Source organism: Urocitellus parryii, chromosome 4 (genome assembly GCF_045843805.1).
Source record: "Urocitellus parryii isolate mUroPar1 chromosome 4, mUroPar1.hap1, whole genome shotgun sequence".
In the NCBI taxonomy this organism is placed as follows: domain Eukaryota; kingdom Metazoa; phylum Chordata; class Mammalia; order Rodentia; family Sciuridae; genus Urocitellus; species Urocitellus parryii.
Window position 1 is genome coordinate 63,055,785 of NC_135534.1, and position 19,785 is coordinate 63,075,569.

General features: G+C 47.6%; 3 protein-coding genes across 11 annotated transcripts; 1 reads left to right on the forward strand and 2 right to left on the reverse strand.

Moving 5' to 3' along the window:
- Positions 1-24: 24 nt before the first annotated feature.
- On the reverse strand, positions 25-6,223 carry Lamtor1 (late endosomal/lysosomal adaptor, MAPK and MTOR activator 1). Its single transcript, XM_026401021.2, has 5 exons — positions 6,070-6,223; positions 1,936-2,081; positions 1,641-1,718; positions 1,169-1,295; positions 25-640 (listed from the first exon to the last, which is right to left on the reverse strand). The coding sequence occupies exons 1-5, from the start codon at positions 6,109-6,111 to the stop codon at positions 548-550; spliced, it is 486 nt and encodes a 161-aa protein (XP_026256806.1). The 5' UTR covers positions 6,112-6,223; the 3' UTR covers positions 25-547.
- Positions 6,224-8,951: 2,728 nt separating this feature from the next.
- On the forward strand, positions 8,952-11,244 carry Tomt (transmembrane O-methyltransferase). Its single transcript, XM_026401038.2, has 3 exons — positions 8,952-9,210; positions 10,261-10,457; positions 10,924-11,244. Exons 1-3 carry the CDS (start codon positions 8,952-8,954, stop codon positions 11,242-11,244), a joined length of 777 nt encoding a protein of 258 aa, XP_026256823.1.
- Positions 11,245-11,885: 641 nt separating this feature from the next.
- On the reverse strand, positions 11,886-15,055 carry Anapc15 (anaphase promoting complex subunit 15). Of its 9 annotated transcripts, none has more exons than XM_026401025.2 (8): positions 14,922-15,055; positions 14,236-14,379; positions 14,076-14,141; positions 13,715-13,797; positions 13,456-13,580; positions 12,828-12,887; positions 12,391-12,528; positions 11,886-12,244 (listed from the first exon to the last, which is right to left on the reverse strand). In XM_026401025.2, the coding sequence occupies exons 5-8, from the start codon at positions 13,573-13,575 to the stop codon at positions 12,185-12,187; spliced, it is 378 nt and encodes a 125-aa protein (XP_026256810.1). In that variant the 5' UTR covers positions 13,576-13,580; positions 13,715-13,797; positions 14,076-14,141; positions 14,236-14,379; positions 14,922-15,055; the 3' UTR covers positions 11,886-12,184. The 9 variants fall into 9 exon arrangements, with proteins under 9 accessions (XP_026256810.1, XP_026256807.1, XP_026256817.1 ...); XM_026401022.2 differs by having other exon boundaries at positions 13,456-13,585; XM_026401032.2 differs by having other exon boundaries at positions 11,886-12,232; positions 13,456-13,585; positions 14,922-15,049.
- Between the last annotated feature and the right edge of the window lie 4,730 nt (positions 15,056-19,785).

The following is a 19,785-nucleotide window of genomic DNA, read 5'->3' on the forward strand; positions in this document are numbered from 1 at the left end:
GAGGGGCTGGAACCAGCACACAAATGAATACACTTCCTTTATCGAGGGTGACAAAAAGAAAAAAAGACCAAACATGTAAAAACCCAGGGTGCTGGAAATACAAACTCAATTCATTCAAATTCAAGCTCATCCAGACCCTGGGCACAAACCCTAGTGAGGTGCATGGGAGCACCAAGTCAGAGAAAGGGGGACAGGAGTGAATCTGAGGCCAAGAGAAAGGGTGGGAAGGACCTCCCCCTAGGTCCCTTGGTGTTCACTCCCACAGTGGTATCTCCACCTTCCAATGACTGTGAAGACCTTCCAGTCCCTGTCCTCTTGGCTTCCACCCCAGCCAGGGCTTTGAAGGCCAGTCCTGAATGGTTCTACCCTCCCTTGCTCCATCCTCACTTGCTCAGGCTTCTAGCCTCGCTCTTCTCCTCCTCCACGTTCTTCTCAGTGATTAGTAGCAGGTTAGGGTACTGTATAAGCCGAAGTGAGGCTGGGGGCCATGGGAGGTGGGATGGAGACAGGTGAAGAGAGGAGAAGAGCTGTCCAAAGACCCCTCTCTTCATGGGATCCCAAACTGTACAACCAGCTCCTCTTTTGCGTCCACACGGATCTGAGAAAGTGCACTGTAGGCATAAGCAGCTATCCTGGAGACCTGAGGCAGAAGGGCCAGGGAGGAAAGGAATAGAGAAATATGTGAGAGGGGATCCAGAAAAGGAGAAATGGGGGGATGGGTGGCAGTGAGGGAAAAGAAGAGGGAATGAGGGAGGACAAAAAGCTGATAAGAGGGCTAGAGTTGTGGCTCAGTGGAAGAGTGCTCGCCTAGCACGTGCTGGGCCCTGGGTTTGAGCCTCAGCACCACATAAAAATAAATAAGTAAAAGGTATTGTGTCCAACCACAACTAAAAAAAATAAAATAATAAAATAAAAAATAAAAAAAGCTGATGAGAAAGACAGAAGAAGGAAAAAAAAAAAAAAAAAACAACAAAAAAAAAAAACCCAGAATAACAATCAAGGTTGAGGATAGAGAGACTGGTGAGGACAGAAAAAGTGAGAGAAAGTGGGGTAGGCCACAAGGCTCCCTAACTCTACTCCCTACCTCTTCTGAGGCAGAGTGGTAAACCCTTCTGCTATACTCTGGGCAGTTTGGGAAGGGCAAAGGAGGCAGGCTGGTGTGGCTCACCTGCTGCAAGTCAGAGAAGGGGATAGGCTCGCTGGCCAGCACTTGGTGGGGCTGGCTGGTAAGAGACGGCAGCGGTGGCAGCTTCTTCCAATGGGTCAGGCTGCTGCTCAGCACAGCCAAGCGTGTGCTGGCCAAGAGGAAGGGGATAAAGAAGGTTAGTTAGGCCATAGCCTTCGCTTCCCTAACCGGTCCTGCCCAGTCCTGCCCAGCTCAGCAAGCCTCACTCCGTGAGGCCAGAGGAGCAAGATGACAGGGGCCTCACTCAGCTTATCACAAACTCACTCTTGGTGCAACTTTGTCCTCAGCACCCTCAAGATTACACAGGGCAAACAGGGCTGACATAAACATCAACTGTGGCTTGTGGTCAGTCTCCTGGGCTGCACCAAAATAAGGAGGCTGTGCTAGGGCCCAGGCTCCAAAGATGGGAAGGTATGGAGGGCAGACGAGGGGCCCAAGCTGGCCCAATGTTCACCTGTACTGCCTTGCCCGGTCCATGTACTCATGCTGCTCCATGCCCTGGGAGTCTGCAGCAGACACATCAATGATGTTGCTTTAAGGAAAGAAGACAGAGAGGACGTGACAAGTACTTCTAAGGGGGACAAACATGACTCCGTGCAGGTGCCAATTCCAGTGCTGTCTGACACCAATATCCCTACCTGCCCATTAGAGCAGGGCAGGGCCCAACACCACCTCTCCTCAATGACCTTATCCCATCCCCCATATCCAGGCCCATTCTACACTAGGCCTGTGCTGTGACACATACTTACCTAGCTGTTTTTGCGAGGATGGAAGAGAGCAGGGCCTGCTCATCTGTGCGAGCAGAAGGCAGGCTGTGGTAGTTGGGCTCAGCTCCATTGAGGGCTTTGGTGGGGGGGCTACTAGGGTCCAATAGCAGCTTCCGCTCCTCTCGGTCCTAGGAGAGGCCATTGAGAAGTCAGGCCCAGGACTTTCCTGTGTTTCTCCCCTCAGCCCAGTTCTCATCTTTAAACACCAAAAATATTTTAAAATATGAATATTCAAAAGTGCCAACTTTATGGAATGTTAGGTAAGACTTGGTCCCTGACTGCCCTTAGGAGCTCAGCTGAGTTGGTGGTCTGGCATGAACTAGACCAAGAGGTCCTGCACAGATGAATAGAGGTACATAAAGGATATTGGAGGGAGAAGACAGAGGAGGTGGGAAAATACCAAAACAATAAGGTCTAGAGGGAAAAATAGTGCAAGTCAAGTGCCTTCCTGATCCCTCAGACAAGGCTTTCCCCAACAAAGTTGTCTGTTCCCAAGATGCAAAGGCCCTGGTGAGTCTAGACAAGATCCTAGGCCCCAAGGACAAGCAAGCCCAACCCCTCACATGGCCATCCTGATCATCTCAGGGCAGAAACCTCTGCCCAGCCTTTGAGGGGATATCATGACTCTGCTCCCTTCTTGAGGTAGGTCCATTTACCTTAGGTGTTCACCCTCCTGTCTTGTGCTCTATATATGACTCCCAGACCAAAGTGAAGCGTGCCTAGTATATCCTGACCTAAGAGAACAGTGGAGCTTTCCCTCTCTTGCCAAACTACCATACCTCTTTCATTTTTTTAAGCTTTCCAGATGCCTTTACTTATTTTGCAATAGTGGAGAATAGAACCCAGGGGTGCTCTACCACAGATCTTTATTATAATTATTTTTTATTTGGAGATAGTATCTTGCTAAGTTGCCCAGGCTGCCCTCAAACTTGCAATCCTCCTGCCCTGGCTGGGATTATGGACATGTGCCTCTATGCCTAGCTCATCATACCTCTTTCAATGTGACCTGAACAGCCTCCTTCATTCTAGTAGCTCAATTACTACTAGTCTGCACTGATGATCATTTCATCCCCTAGAATTGACCTAAGTTGAAATCTAGCCTCCCTAGTCCTGTTTCAGGCCCTGTTCTAACCTGCTTCTTTCTGGATTTGACTCCACTATAATAAGCCCAGCAGCTACAGATCCCTCTGGCTTTGTGTCAGCTGCAAATTGGATAAGCAGACCTGTTGCGTATCTAAGCCACAAAGAGCTCAGGATAATGCCAAGGATGGATGGGGCAGGGAGGGCCATGGAGGGGGTGGAACCTGGCTAATGCTGAGTCATCAGCTCTCAAAGCCAGCCTACCAGATTCCTTAATGCTCCTCTCCAAGCTTGTCTCAGTTTCTACCACAGACTTCCCTACTGTAGGAGCCAAATCCTCCACCCACAACTCTCCTCACAGAGGGCCACTTCCTCCAGCCTTGCCTGCCCCACCCTAGGCAGGCCCAGCCTCTTCACCTTCCTCTTCCTTTTCAAGCCTAGGTTGCCCAAGTGTCCTCAGGCCATTTAATTCAGTTCCCATTATTAAGAGAAAGAAGTTGTGAGCTTCTGCATCATCACCTCTAAACCCCCAGACACCCTCTATCCTCCTCCATCCTCAGTACTAAATGGCTAAAAAGATGTTGTGGCTATAATCCCAGCTACTCAGAGGCTGAGGCACGAGGGTCACAGATTTGAGGACAGTTGTGAGTAACATAGAGAGACCCTATCTCAAAATTTAAAAAATAATGGGGGGGTTGGGGTTGGGAGTGCATGTAGCTCATTGGTACACTTGCTTAGCATTGCATGAGACCCTGGGTTCAGTCCCCAATACAGAAAGAAAGAAGAAGAAGAAAAAGACAAAACGTCAAAGATAAAACTCTTAAGGAAAGCTGGCTCCATAATGAGGCCCGGATTTGCTTCCTATGTCTCTCCTTTCTCCAGCCCCTACTTAAGACAGATCTTCCTGAAGGACAGAGTAGTTTCTCCCAACTAGCAGTTCAAGAACAAGGTTGTTTGCCCGACTCCTAGAAGAGGTCATGCTACCCCCTTCAGAATGGACAAATAATATCACCCTACACCAAAGGATGAGTGGGGCATGGAGTAGATTTATTACACTAAAGTTTGTCCTTGAGTCAGCATAACTCAAGTCAGTGTTTCACTGTCTACCTTAGCATGAACCCACGTGTCTTGCCCATGACTGGCCACCTGGTCTACAGCATGGCTGGAAGAGACAGCCCAATAGATACAGCACATGGTTTGGCATCAACACACCTTGGCTAGGGTACTTCTTGAGTTGGTTAAATCCCTTAGCTTCTCTGAACTTTTTCTTCACCTTTAAATAGATACTTATATCACAAATGATTGGCAAGAGTCAAATGAGGCACCTGTAAAAGCCCCTTGAAAATTCATACATTCCCCACCACCCCCATACTAAGGACTGAACCTAGGGCACTTTACCACTGAACTACATCCCCAGACTTTAAACTTTCAATTCTTCTGCATCTCCAGCCTCTTGAGCAGCTAGGATTACAAACATGCCCACTGCCCACCATTCCTGACTGCACATTTCTCTTTAGTATTATAATAAAAGAGCAGGATAGGGACCTACCCAAGAGCTGCAAGAAAGCCTTGGAGATGATGATGAATGGCTGTGGCCTATGCCACAGAACACTTCAAATTACTCAGCACTGATAAGAACCTTCTCTGGGGGTTAGAAACAGAAATGAGAGCCCATCAAAGGAAAGGTGGAGATTCAGGAGATCAGCAAGCTCAGCTTTCCCTTTAAGCTGGGAGATCCTATTTTTTCTCATAAGGAATTAAACCTTGTTCCCTGAAAGAATCCATATTATATTTTAAAGGATCAGTTTGCTACTAGACCACAACTTTTCCAGTAGATAGGAATATTATGCAATCTTCTCTAACAGGCTAGAGTGAAATGAGAAATACAAGTCATGAAGCAGGCCTAACATTGGGTGGGAAATATGACTGTGTTCACTTAGTGTATGGAGCTTTGAGTATCAGGAACTTCCCACACAAATAACATTTTCCTGTATTTAAGTCCTCATCCCAAAATAACTTCACTGGGGATAGAACTGTTCTGTTTCTGTGACCATCTCCCCCCCACACACACACACTATGCTGCAGGATACTTGATGAGAAAATTCTGCTGTCTGAATGTACTATGTGTTTAAAGGTAGGTCCCAGACTCAGAGGCAATTAAAAAAGGTGAGTAGCCAGCAGTTTGAGACTTCATCCTTGGAAAGGTCTCCCTTCTCAAAGGTGGTCAGTCCAGGCAGGAAGAAAAAAGTACGAATGTACCAAGGAGAAGAGGGACACAGCCACATTCTCCAGATAGATACCCTCTAGCCTGAGAGGGCTACCCTCTAGCTATAAACTTTCAGGCATTAGGCAGCGTTTGCACCCAGGCAAGCCAAACTCAGAACCAAATGAGCTCCCCATCCCAACTCTTTTCCTCAAATCAGCCAAAGGTAAATCCAAAATCTTGCTTCCCAAGCCAATTTCCCACACGTCCCACTGTCCTGATTGTATCTACGAAATTCTTCATTAGCTATCTCAAATGCCACCAATTTCCAGAGGGCTTCTCTGAACCCAGACCAACAGTAGCCTTTTTTTTTTTTTTTTAACCAACCCCAGGGACAAGATACGTAAATTCCTGATTCATCTCAGGACAGATTAGCTAAAGGGCCTCAGCTTACCCACCTCTACAATGGATTCGCAAAACCCACTAATACAAGCACAGAGAAGGCACAGGAAGTTGGGAAGGGACTGTTTCCCGGGGACCTAGGCTTAGGATCCATGAAGCTGTAAAGGTCTGACGGTACGGAGAGATGAAAGAGAAGGGAACACGTCAGCTGGACGGCTGCATGCTCAACCCCAGGCCAGCACTGTGTAGAGACCTGGGACTTCAAAAGGGGTAGGAGTTCGGCTAGGCGTCCTCGCTGTAATCTGTCCCCTCCAGGCCTCCGTACTCAGTGAGCCCGGCGGTACAGCTCGCCCTCCTCTGCAGGTCTTTTTGGGGCCCCAAGCCTCAGGGTCTTAGCCCTCACTCCCGAGCCCCGCCTGCCGCGGCCGCACCTGGTCCGAATCCTCGTTTTCGCTGCTGTAGCAGCACCCCATGGCCGGGGTCGGGCCGGGCGCTCAGGCCGCGCGGAGGAGGGACGGCGTCCGTCCAGAGCCCTTCCGGTCACATGACCTGAGGCTGCCTCCCGCAAGCAACCTGCCTTTCTCCCTGGGCCTACAGCGTCCCAGAGCCGCTTGGGCTCCGCTGCCAAAACCCTGACTTCCGGTCCCGCCCCCAGCCCCGTGATCATAGCCACCCAAAGAGAAGGCGCACCCTACGTGACAAGATACGAGACACGTGATACGAGGAAAGAGAGGGGTGTGTCTTATGACTATCATCTCAGTCTCAAACTGGAATCATCTCCACCCCTGGCCGTAGTGGCCTTCTTGTGAGTTGCGCTGTGATCGCATGGCCCCCTAGGCCACCTTTTTGGGCCAGTGAGTGAACTCATGGAAATGCTCCATGATGCACTTCTTGGTTTTGCTTTGGTACTGTTGATTGAACCCAGGGATGGTTTATCACTGAGCTAAATCTCCAGCCCTTTTTATTTTTGATACAGGGTCTTGAAAAATTGCTGAAGTTGGCCTCCAACTTGACATCCTCCTTCCGCTTCCCAAATCAGTGGCATTACAGACTTGTGCCCCATGCCGAGTTTGTCACCATACATTTTTAAATGCCATGCGAGCAGTGAGTGGGATCCAGACCCCATTCTTGTAGATCATACAGTTGGTGCGCACACGTAAGCTCTATATGCCTGATGCCGGTGGGATGAGGGGTTTACGCCTTCACAAGCTAAGTGGGAGTAGAGATCATCCCGGTAGAGGTGGTAGAGGCGCTAGACCCACATGGTTGACCTTCTCAGGCGTTTCTTTTCAATCATAGCTTTTCACAGTAGCCACAGTAATCTAATTTACAAAGGTGGCCTTAGATTTTCTGTAAAACCTTCCCAAAGGGGCTGCGGTTGTAGCTCAGTGGTAGAGCGCTTGCCTAGCATGTGTGAGGCAGGGTTCCAGGCTCAGCACCACAAAATGTGTCTATCCACAGCTAATAAATAAAGCCCTCCCAAGGCTGGAGATTTCGTTTGGTGCCTAGGATGTGACCCCCCAGCAGCTTAAAAAAAAAAGCCTCCTGCCTTCTGTTGGGCCCTGGAAAGAGGTCCAAGTCTGTCATTCCAGATGATTGATTCATTGCCTGGCATCTGCTTCCCACTCCATGCCATGCCCAGGGGAAATACTTCTAGTCCCCCCCACCACCATCTATTTTATTTTTAGTATTGGGGATTGAACCTAGGGGTGCTTTACCACTGAACTACATTCCCAGCTCCTTATTTTGTGACAGGGTCTCACTGAGCCACCCAGGCTGGCCCTGAACTTGCCATCCTCTTGTCTCAAGTCTCCCTAGTGGTTGGGATTACAGACTATACCTGGTTTCACTCATTTATTAAATCAACAAATGTTTACAGTGTTTTATCTGGGTAGGCAGTAGTTAAAAAAAAAAAGTCAAAAGTCCTTGTACTAGTGGAGCATCCAATCTAGGATCACAGCATATTGTCTTCTGTTGTTCCCGGATCAGTTTCTTCTATCAAACTTGGAGTTCCTGAAGGACAGGAACAGGTTCTAATTCTTCTCTGTGACCCAAACCCTAACACTTGCTTAGAGAAAACTTGAATTTTGAATTGAGTAAATTCCATTCATTAGCTCACACCATGTCCATGTCGTCATCACAGAAGTTGGAGAAGTCACCAAACCTAGTAGCACTTGTTACCCTCAAATCAAGACCCTGGAGTTCTATGTTTTTTGAAGGCTCCTGACAGACAGGAGGCAGCTCCAGCTTGTCCCTGGGTCTGGTAACTGGAACTGCAGGTCTCAGATAACAGCAGCAGCTTCAGCATCAATTATTGAAAACAGGTCCAGCTTCTTGTCTCAGGGTTACTTCCCCTAAGGACTTCCCCTCTGGTCCTGTACTCCGGTCTTCCCTAAGCAGGAGCTTCCAGCCCAGGTAAGCGGGCCTTCTGGGTTCACAAGCACACCCAGTTCATGTCCACTATCACTTATCTATTCACATCCATTCATATAGTGTTTTACCCACCTCCAACCAGGAGCTTTGCAAGGAGGCCTGCAAAGTCAGATCTGGAAGAGGAGGGTGGTCCAGAACATGGGAGAGGGACTTGGAGAAGAGGGCTGGGGGAGGGGAGTGTGTGTGATGTGTTTATGTGTATGTATGCACTTATAAAGGGAATTCTGAGAGATCACAGAGGAAGGGGAATATAAGAGAGGGAAGATAGGACTGGAGATGAAATATAGAATCAAGGACTCCTTCCATTCCCAGGGAAGAGTAAAGGGACAGTCTGGTGTGGGAAGACATCGCACTCTAACACCTTATGAAGTGTTTTGATTACCTTTACTGAAGCAGTCCACAGTGACAGTGAAGGGTTTTTGAACTACAAAGCTTTGCTCTTTTGCAACACAGTAATGGGTCAGAAGAGACCCATAGCATACCCCCACCATACTGTATAGTGGGATATGATGGGGGTATGATATCCTAGGAGGAACTGAAGAAAGAAGTCCTGAAGAAGGGGTGACTTCAGGGATGAAGGGAAATGGGTTGTAGCAATGTGGAAATGGGAACAGAAGTCAGTAGTATTAAGAGTGGTATGGGCTTGGGTGCTGAACATAGACAGTATGACATCCTTTAAAGTACAGTGTTTTGGAATCATACCAACCTGGATTCAAATCCCAATTCTGCTGTGTGACCCTGGGCAAAAGACTTAATCTTCCTTAGCCATGGCTTGTAAAATGTGAGCCTAATAATTGCTAGTGGCAAAGACCACGAATGACAAATTGTGGGGTGGGTTTCCCCTCCCTGCCTCCCTCCATCTCAGACCCAGGTAGGGATCATGTCCCCTGCCATTGCACTGGCATTCCTGCCACTGGTGGTAACATTGCTGGTGCGATATCGGCACCACTTCCGACTGCTGCTGCGCACAGTCTTACTGAGGAGTTTCCAAGACTGCCTGTCAGGGATGCGGATTGAAGAGAGAGCCTTCAGCTATGTGCTCACCCATGCCCTACCTGGAGACCCTGGACACATCCTCACCACCCTGGACCACTGGAGTAGCCACTGCGAGTACCTGAGCCATATGGGGCCTGTCAAAGGTCAGTGTTGCCCAGCCTTCTGCTCCAGGAAGTACCCCTAAGATCTGAGATTTGTCACTGCCTTACTTGGTGAATTGGGCAGGTTAGTGACCCTCTTTGAGTCTCTTTTTTCTGATCTGGGAATGAGAGACCTGCATTAAGTCATTCATTTATCCATCAAATATTTATTGCCATGTTATTTGTACCAGGCATGTGCTAGGTGCTGGGAGAGGAGGTAGAGGCCACAATAGAACCAGCCATAAATGCTGGACTCAAAGGGAGCAAAATACACGGAAGAATAACCGTAACTCATTGCTTTCTAATTATCTGTGTCCCAGTCTTTCTTCCCTACCAAAGAGGCTTCTACATCTGATTCTACATCAGGAAAAGTGCCTGCCTGATTTATCTCAGACCCAACTCCCAGCACAAGTGCTTTCACAATCTTAAGAAATTCAAGATCACAAAGATATCCAATGAACAATAAAATGGGATGAAACAGGAAGCTTCTCAGGAGTCTCAAAGATGGGATGGTTGCTTTTGCCTGGGCTCTCCTGGAGGAAGCCACATTTGAACCGAGTCTGGAAGGATTTGTTTCAGGTTGAACAGGTGGATAGGGACAGGTGTAGAAAGGCAAAGCCAACCACAAATACAAATGCAGCATGAAGGAATGAGACAGCAATGGTTGATTCTGGGCAGTTGTTTCAGATGGCTGTTATATAGGTTATAGGTAGAAGAGCTGAGAACTGTAGCTGGAAAGGTAGGATAGGATCAGGTCTGAGAAGTTCCTAAACACCAGGGTGAGGTTCTCAAGTCCAATCCTTAAGGCTTTTAGAATCACAGGAACAGGGATTGATAAAATTATATAGATTTATATAGATGTTATATAGATTTCTAGTCTAGTGAAGACTAGACTAGCGGGGAGCAGTGGGGCAGCTGTAGTTATGATCCAAGAGAAGTAGGATCTTAGGTGGTTGAAGCTGCAATGAGGCAGGTGGGCATTGAAGATATCTTTTCATAAGGAGCCCTGCATCCATCTCCCATGTCTTCTACAACAGCCCTCTCACCCTGTAGGTCAGATCCTGGTGCGGCTGGTGGAGGAGAAGGCCCCTGCTTGTGTGCTGGAGCTAGGCACCTACTGTGGATACTCCACCTTGCTTATTGCCTGTGCCCTGCCCCCTGGGGGTCGCCTTGTCACGGTGGAGCGGGACCCACGAACAGCAGCAGTAGCTGAAAAACTCATTCGCTTGGCTGGCTTCGATGAGCACACGGTCAGCCTCCCCATGCCCCTGCCCCTGATCTTTTCTCTGCTACCCCAGGCCTTGCCCTAGCCAGGCCTCCCTTTTGAGGAATTCCCATTTAGGAAGAAGAAAGCAGCTTCACTTAGGCAGCTAGGATCCTGGAGGGTGTGTGAGCTCCTATCATCTTGTCCCAAGTCACTTGCAAATATTTTCTTCTGCATGACAAAAGTAGCAGCTAAGAAAAGGTCTCCAGAGCCCAGCAAATATGAATCCAAATCTTAGCCTTCCTCTAGTTAGCTTTGAGTCCTTGGGCAAAGAACATATCCTCCGAATCTTAGTTTCTTTATGGGCAGAATGGAAATGACAATACTAATCCTGATTTCTTGGGTTCTAAGCACCTAGAAATGCCTAACATGAAGTAAGCCAGATCCTGGTTGGGTCCAGAGTGGGAAAGCAATCTGGCCAATCCTTATCTCCAGTACCTCCTACCCAACAGGTGGAGCTCATTGTTGGCAGCTCAGAGGAGGTGATCCCACGCCTACGAGCCCAGCACCAGCTGAGTCAGGCAGACCTTGTACTCCTGGCACATCGGCCCCGGTATTACTTGCGGGACCTACAGCTGCTAGAGGCCCATGCTCTGCTGCCAGCTGCTGCAACTGTCTTGGCTGACCATGTGCTCTTCCCTGGTGCGCCTCGCTTCCTACAGTATGCCAAGAGCTGTGGCCACTACCGATGTCGGCTCCACCACACTGGCCTCCCAGACTTCCCAGCTATCAAGGATGGCATAGCCCAGCTTACCTATGCTGGACCTGGCTGAGGTCCAGGACCAGGGATATTTACCAACACTCCCTACCCCTGCCCAAGCAAGGACCTCAGAACATTTATTTCCTCCCTGTTCGGAGCCTGACATGTGCTGGGCTCAGAGCTGGGGGGCGTTTCTCCCTAACTTTACCCTTCCAGCCTCCACACTGACCCAAAGTGTCATATTCTATCAGGCTGCTTGGTTTTACTGGTCCCCCTCCTTCTGGAGAGATCCATGGATAGACAACAGACCATGGGCCTGAACCCCCAACCCAGCTCTGTCACTGGTTTTCTGGGTGACTCCAGGGGAGTCTTGCCCTGCTCAGAGATTTAATCCACTCTCTTAACATTAAAGTTGCTGGCTAGGAGAGCCTCAGGGCTTCTCAGATCTGGGCTTCAGAAAGCCTCTCCTTCCTAGCCCATACCATTCTGCGTGGAATCAGAGGAAAAAGCAGATAATGAGAGGCCTGAAGGAACGGCTTGGTGCCAAGTTGGGCCAGGAGAAATGACACAGGAGCTTAGGCGCAGGCTTCCCAAACCTGGCCCACTTGGCCAATTAGGTTTGCTTTATATCCCTTGAATGTCTCCTCCCCAAAGCCTAGGAAAAGATATGCACTCCTCTGGGCCCCACCAACAAATAGGGAATAGACATGGGGGAAAAGTCATTCCTGTGTCTTTATTAAAGAGAGTTAGAAAGAAACCAGACCTGGCAACCAAGGGGTGAGGTACTGACCAGGTAGGTGGGGTAGGCTCAGGCTCTGGGAATTCAAGGGCCAACTGATGGCCTAGGAGGGGTCAAGGAGACCAGGTTCTTGCAGCAGCTGAGGAAGTGCCCAAGGGTGAGCTTTTAGGCATTGGGGCCATCAGCTGGTTCTGCAGGCTGAGGGACTAGGGCAGGGATGTAGGGTAGGTTAGGCTGGCCTGGAATCGCCCTGAGGCCACCCTGCCTTGTCTACCTAGATCATCCACTGGTCCTGATCCTGTTCGTTGCCTTCCATGTCCACCTGGAGAGGAGGCTGGGTGTGGGTGGGGAGGGGCCTCAGCCAGCCTCAGCCCCAGATCTGGCCCTTGGATGAATCCAGGGTTTCTGTACCCGTTGGCCATCAATTAGGTCAGGGGCAGGGGCCCAGGAACAGAGGCCCTCCCCTACACTCCCACCTACCTCATTGACCTCTCCATCATCAGGTGACTCGTTATAGTCATTCATCTCGTCCATGTCCTGCATGTCCTCATCATCCTCTGAGTCCTCTTCACTGTCCTCATCGTCTTCATCATCCTCCTCTTCCTCATCATCATAGTGCTGGTGGGGTAGGGGAAAGCCTGTAGGCCCTACAGGGCTTCCGGGACCAGTATAACAGCTGGCCAACTTGGAAACCTCCCTCTCCCTGACCTTGCCCCCACCTTGAGTTTAGCAGGCTGATAGATGTTCTACAGGACCTTGGTGTTAGGCCCAATGCCCACCCCATTAAGCTCCCCTTTTTAGCCTTGGCCCACTCTGAGAACCACAATTGCACCAAGTCAGCAGCAGAACATTCAGAATTAGTACAGTTGTGATCCACCCTGGGTCTCACATAGGCCCCACTTGCAGGAGCCACTCACCTCTGAGGCTGGCTTGCCAATAGGTACCAGGTTGTTGTCTTTCTCTGCGATGCTTTGAAGCTGCAGGCAAAACAGGGAGGGGAAAGCAAGGCTAGGGCCCAAGCAGGGCAGGTCAGGGACATGGGACTGGCCCACTCTGCCCTCAAGAAAACCATCAAGTGTTGGGGAAAAGCTTCTTCCCGGTTCTCAGGAAATTCTCAGGAAAATTCAATCCCTTTTCTCCCATTATCTGCCATGTATAAATCTGACTCAACTACTTAATCTCCTGGGCCTTGGTTTCTTCATATAATTATGGTGAAGGTGAAGTGAGATAATTAACCTAAAACATGCCATCTGCTAGGTTCTGATAAATGATTAAAATTGCTAATTCCTGTGATTTGAGGAATAGAGCTTGGGCTGAGTGTCAGAAGCCTAAATTCTAATCTGTCCCAGAATTTCCAGGGTCCCCAGCAAATCAGGGTACCATAAAGATGAGAATTTTGGTCCCCTGATTCCCAGCCTGATTATTCCCAGCTAAGGACAAAAAAACTCTCCAGGGCAGGTCCTACAGTAAGGCTGGGTCCTGGCCAGAGGGAGGGATAGGGGATATGTTTCTGACTGTGCTATGCTTTGCTAGATCCTCACTCACCCAGGCCTGATGCTGCTGTTCCTGCTGCTGCAGCTCTGTCTCCTCCACACAGGGCCGATCCAGATTAAACCACAGTGTCTCAGTCACCCGGGGGAAGAGTGAAGGGAACAAGGTGGACATGGCTCCTAGACTGAGGGAAAGTGTTAGGTGAATGTGTTTTGTTTTAGTTTGGTTTTTATTTGGTTGTAATTTGATTTAGGGACTGGGTGGAGTGGAAGGTAGCAGGGAAACAGGCCTTCCTTCTAGGAATGAGACAGACCTGGGTTTGAGTCCTGGCTCCACCACTCACTAGGTGTTTGACTTTTGCCAAGTCACTTAACCTCTCTGGGCCTGTTTCCTCATCTGCAAAATGGGGATAATAACAATTATATCACCCTCACAGTTATTCTGGTAAATAAAATAATGGATAAATCAAATCGTAGGCTGGTTGTTCAAGGAGGTAAGAGAATGGGAGCCAGGTGTAGAGATAGAATCCAGTTTAAACTGGTATTACAAAATTAGGGAAAGCAGGGCTCTAATGATATTTATGTCTACCCCATCCAAGCCCTAAAATTTACTTTTTGCCCCTTTATGATGGTCCATACCACACCCAACCAGTTCAAAACATTTGGGACACTAACCACTTCTTTGATGGACCCGTCAAACTGGGGGCTTGCACCACGTGCTATCAGGGTCCAGTAAGCATTCTAAAAGGCATGAATAAATGAGTAAGCAGATGGAAGACTGAATGGATGAACTAATATTTAAGAGAACAAATCCAACTTTGTGAACTCAGCTGACCAGATAAATCCCAAAGGTTCCGATTTAAAACTTCTTAGCTCACAGACAGGAAAACTGAGACCCAGCGACAGGAAGATACTGGCTTCAGGTCACAAGGTGAGTTGGGACTTAAAACTAGTGCAGGGAAGGGATCCAGGCCAGGCACTGAAAGAGGTGAGATGAAAAAAAAAGATCTGTCTCGTTTTCTAGCTTTTGCCCTAACTTATTGACCGACCCAAGACCAGCTGCTGGCGTTCTCTCGACCAACGCCAAACGCGTCCACTCTTGACACCCTAGAACTAACTCAAGGACAGAGATCTTGCCTCCGAAAACCTAACAGGCCACCGCCCAGTCTTTGCTCATTACGATAATGACCGTGCGGTTGACCAACAGGAAGAAGGTAGAGGCGGGACTCGGACAGGAGTTTTCCCTTATAGGGTCGCTAATCGTGAAAGGAGCGGGGTCTGGGTAGAGCCAATTAACTGAAAGAAATGCTGGGTGACAGGAAGTGACACCAATGAATGACGGGTCTTGTGTGAAGGGGTGGGGCTTAGTCTTGAGGAAGCGGCCAATGAGCAGAAGCTATTTACGGTTAAAGGAATCTGAACATGGAGCTCCTGGGGAGGCAAGTCAAAGGGCTGGGTTCCCCTGGGGGAAAGAGGAAAGAAGCAGCAAGAAGACGGCCGCAGCCTCGCTTCTGTACTTACCCCGCCGGAGGCGGCAGCCGGCGGCGACCCGGAAGCGCTTCACCTAACCTGAGCGGAAGAACCCACCAAAATCCGGGGACCCACCAAACGCATGCGTCCTTCGTGTCCTTTTGTTTCCCGCTCCCGCCCACCACACCGGAAGTGACGTTTGTATAATAGCCGGTACAAGGTGGAGAAGGAAATTTGCGGCTCCTACCTCTTGGCACCGCCTTGCGTTCCACCCAATCAGCTTTCCATCGTGACCCGGCCAGCAGGAACCCATTTATCCCCGCCCCTTCGTGGCCGGGTCGTATTTGCGCGCTAACCCAAAGAAATGGTTACCGTCAACCTGCTTTGGTGTAAGGTCTTAGTCCTGGTGTGTCCCGGAAAATCTGCTTCTACCCCAGAGTCGCTGGGTGATCTTACGCTTCTCCTGTATGTCTTCTCGCAGACTTGGTTTCCCATTTGAACATATTCGTTATTTAATGTATGCCTTGAATAAAATTATTTGAGTCTTCACTGTATTTATTCCAGGTTCTGTTAGAAGCTGGGGATAAATCTGTGAATATGGTCACTACCCCCAAAGACCTCACAGTCCAGTGGGGATATCAGACCTGCACCTCGAGTGAATTCACTAATCTTTGAATATTGCCTGTCCAGTTGTGATATTAGAGATTTCACACATGGTTAAGGTATTGGTTAGCTTCAGGTACAGCAGTCTGCTGCTGGGGAATTCTGCTGTCCCTTTCGGGTCTGGACCAAATCTCAGTCTGGTCACCTCTTCCCCTCCTTAGTTGATGCATCTGTCTCTGCCTTCGCTTCAGACAGCTTCTGGTGGAAGAAGCCCTTTAAACCCAGCTCCCATTAAACTATATCACCTGAATGATATGGACAGTAGGCCCCAGGGAGGGAACTTCCCTTGCTGTTCCCCTACCTGCCCTCCTGTCTGGCCTTAAATTAGCCAAAACTCCTCCCATGACCGGGCTCTCCTGGCGCCTTCCCCCCAGCCTTCCCCCCACCTCGCCAAAGATGTGCCCCTCCAGTGCTGAATAAAGCATCGCTGGTCCTCTGAGCTCGGCCTCCATTTTCTTTTTCTTTTTGAATCCTCTTTCATTTGCTTTCATCACCTACTAGTCTCTTTTCAGGGCCAACAATCATCCACAGTTCCACTCCTGTCCCAACCAGTTGTGTAAACTTTTTTTTTTAATTAGTTATTGATGGAACTTTATGAATTTATGTGTTTATATGTGGTGCTGAGAATCGAACCCAGTGCCTCACACATGCTAGGCAAGCACTCTACCACTGAGCCACAACCCCAGCCCCCAGTTGTGTAAACTTTGACCAGTCCTTTTCCTATGGCTACATTCAGTTTCTTCTTTAACCAGCATCATAATCTGCCCAGCCTTCCTCCTGTCCTAGGCTGCTGTGAGATTTGAATGAGATTAACAGCTGTTCAACAAATTAAAACCTATGATGGACATTTAGTTCATTTAGTAATTTTCTTCAATATTTATTCCTCCCCTCCCACCACTTTTGTTTCCTTTCTGCTAAAAAGGAGCAGAATGTAATGAATAAGATGCCAGTTTTAGACAGCCACACCAAACTCTTAAATATCTCCTCATTTTCCTTGAGGCACCCTCTGTGTGCTCAGAAACTTAAGGTCTAAGAAGAAATCATTTGGTTTTCCAAAATGTACACCTCTTTCCATTGATTTGTCCTTTACAACCATTGTACTCATTTTTTGTTTACTTACACTAAATAAATTTCTACAATAGAAGGAAAAAAAAAAAAGCTGTTCAAGAGGAGAGTACAGTGCCTAACGAAAGTGATTATGTTGCCAAGCCACTCCATAAATCCAGTGGCTTGGGAGGCAATACGATCACAAGTTCAAACCCAGCCTCAGCAACTTACCAAGATCCTGAGCAATTTAGTGAGAACCTGTCTCAAAATAAAAAGGGTTGGCCAGGCGTAGTAGCCCACCCCTGTAATCCTAGAGACTCAGGAGGCTGAGGCAGGAGGATCATGAGTTCAAAGCCAGCCTCAGCAACTTAGTGAGGTCCTAAATAACTTAGCGAGATCCTGTCTCTAAATAAAATATTAAAAAGGGTTGGAGCCATTGCAGTGGCACCTGCCTGTAATCCCAGTGGCTCCAGAGGCAGGAGCATTGAGAGTTCAAAGCCAGCCTCAGCAATGGCAAGGCGCCAACCACCTCAGTGGTACCCTGTCTAATAAAATACAAAATAGATCTGGGGATGAGACTCAGTGGTTGAGTTCCCCTGAGTTCAATCCCTGGTAACCCCTCAAAAAAATTTAAAAACATGGGCTGGGGATGTGGCTCAAGTGGTAGCGCGCTCGCCTGGCATGCGTGTGGCCCGGGTTCGAACCTCAGCACCACATACAAACAAAGATGTGTTCGCCCGCTAAGAACTAAAAAAAAAAAAAAAAAAAAAAAAATTTAAAAACAGATTTTCATTATAGAATAAAATTTGCTTTCTTGGAAACATCTACCCTTTTCATTCATTCATTCAACAAATACCTATTGAATGTTAATATGTAGATTCCATCACATATTCTAAGTAGTGACTATACAATAGTAAACAAAATAGATCAAAGAGTCCCTAATCACGAACTTCCATTTTAATGAGAGAGATAAACAATAAAGGAGCTAGATAAAATAGTTTTAAGACTGTAGCAAATACTGAGGGGGGAAAAAGAAGTGAGAATAAAATATTGTTGGGGAGGTGTGTTAGATGGGCAAGCCACTGATGTCACTGCAAGGTATTGAGTAAAGGTCTGAAGGAAGACATAGACTTCTGATATTTGGGGAAGGGTATTTCAGAGACAGCAGCAAGTGCAAAGCAGGAACCGAATAGCTATGACCTTGCAGGTCCTAATAAGAACTTTTACTTTGTGTTGGGGAATCAGCAAAGGGTTGTTAGCAGAGAATCCATACAATCTGATTTCCATTTTAATAGAGATATTTTGTTCTATGAACAATAGATTTGGGACAAGGATACAATGTTAGGGGCAGGGAGACCAGTTAGGAGCCCATTATAATAACCCAGGAGAAGTAGATGGAAAGTGGCTGAGTTTTTAGTTTATTTAGAAGAGAAGGTAAACACAAGATTTGCTGATAGGATCAGAGGATCAGAGGGAGAACCAAGATTTTTGGCCAGAACAACTAAATTATTGGTATTAATATTTTTTGAGATGGGAAAGCCTAAGGAGGTGCTTTTTTGTCTGTGTGGGAGCATTATCTGAAGCTCAATTTTGGGGTGTGTTATGGTTTAGATATTAGGTGTCCTCCAAAAGCTCATATGTGAGAACAATACAAGAAGATTTAGAGGAGAAATGATTGGATTATGAGAGTCTTAACCCAATTGGTGAATTCATCCCCTGATGGCATTAGCTGATTGGTAACTGAAGGCCAGTAGGGTGTGGCTGTAGGAACTGGGTCCCTGGGTGCCTGCCTTTAGGGTATATATTTGGTATCTGGCAAGTAGAATTTCTGCTTTCTGATCATCATTTGAGCTGCTTGCCTACACCACATTCATCTGCCATGATGTTCAGCCTCACCTCATAGCCCCAAGAAATGGAGCCAGCCACCTATGGACTGAGGCCTCTGAAATTGTGAGCCCCCAAATAAACTTTTCCTCCTCTACAATGTTCTGGTTGGGTCTTTTAGCCACAGCAGCAAAAAAGCTGACTAAAATAGGATGTATTGAGTTTGAGATGGCCATTAGAAATGTAGAGGGTACATGAAGGTATATGGATATGCACATCAAAAGAGAGATCTGGGGGGGCTGGGATTGTGGCTCAGAGGTAGAGAGCTTGTCTAGCATGTGCGGGGGCCCTTGGGTTTGATACTCAGCACCACATAAAAAACTAAACGAGTGGAATAAAGATATTGTGTCCAACTACAACTAAAAAAATAAATATTAAATAAAAAGAGAGATCTGGGTTGGATATATTAATTTGGGAGTCATTGTTGAGCCAGGATGCAAAGAAAAGACCACCAACTCCAATTTTAAACCAAATTAATGGGCTGGGGATGTGGCTCAAGCGGTAGCGCGCTCGCCTGGCATGCGTGCGGCCCGGGTTCGATCCTCAGCACCACATACCAACAAAGATGTTGTGTCCGCCAAGAATTAAAAAATAAATATTAAAAATTCTCTCTCCTCCCTCCCTCTCTCTCTCCCCTCTCACTCTCTCTTTAAAAAAATTAAAAAAAAATAAACCAAATTAAAGCAAGCTTATATTTTGTACACAAGGATAGCTGCCAGTGGCTGTCTCACCCAAAACCTAGACTAGAGAACAGCCCAGCTCTCAGGGAAGAAAAGGTTTTTATAGCACAAAAAGTTACCAAGGGGGGGTGTTCTTAGGAACTTACAGCTAACAGGTTTCTGGCAGACATAATACAATGACAATTAGTAGATTAATGATCTACATGGCTTGATATTTTAAGGTAGGGAGTAAATTCAGATCCCAACATCAGAATTTATAAGGCACCACTGAGGTTTCAGAGAGGGTTGTTGTCTGATCATGGAGAACCAGGATTTATGAGGTGCCACTAAGGTTTTAGGGAGGGTTGTTATCTGGTCAAGAAAAGCCAGGAATGGGTGAGTGCAGAGCATGGGCAAGAGTTCTAAACAACTTTAGAAATCTCAGTATTTTATAGTAAAACAGAAATGAACTTTTCTTGACTTTGTGACTAGATGGCTCCCAGTCTTAAGATAGAATTAGGCTGGGTTGATCAGTCATCAGCACATAGATGATGTGTAAAGCCATGAGACTAGATGAGATCACAAAAGGAGGCAGTGTAGATGGAAAATAGTTTCCCCTGATATTAAGCATTTGAGGAAACTAGGAGAAGCAGCAAACCAGA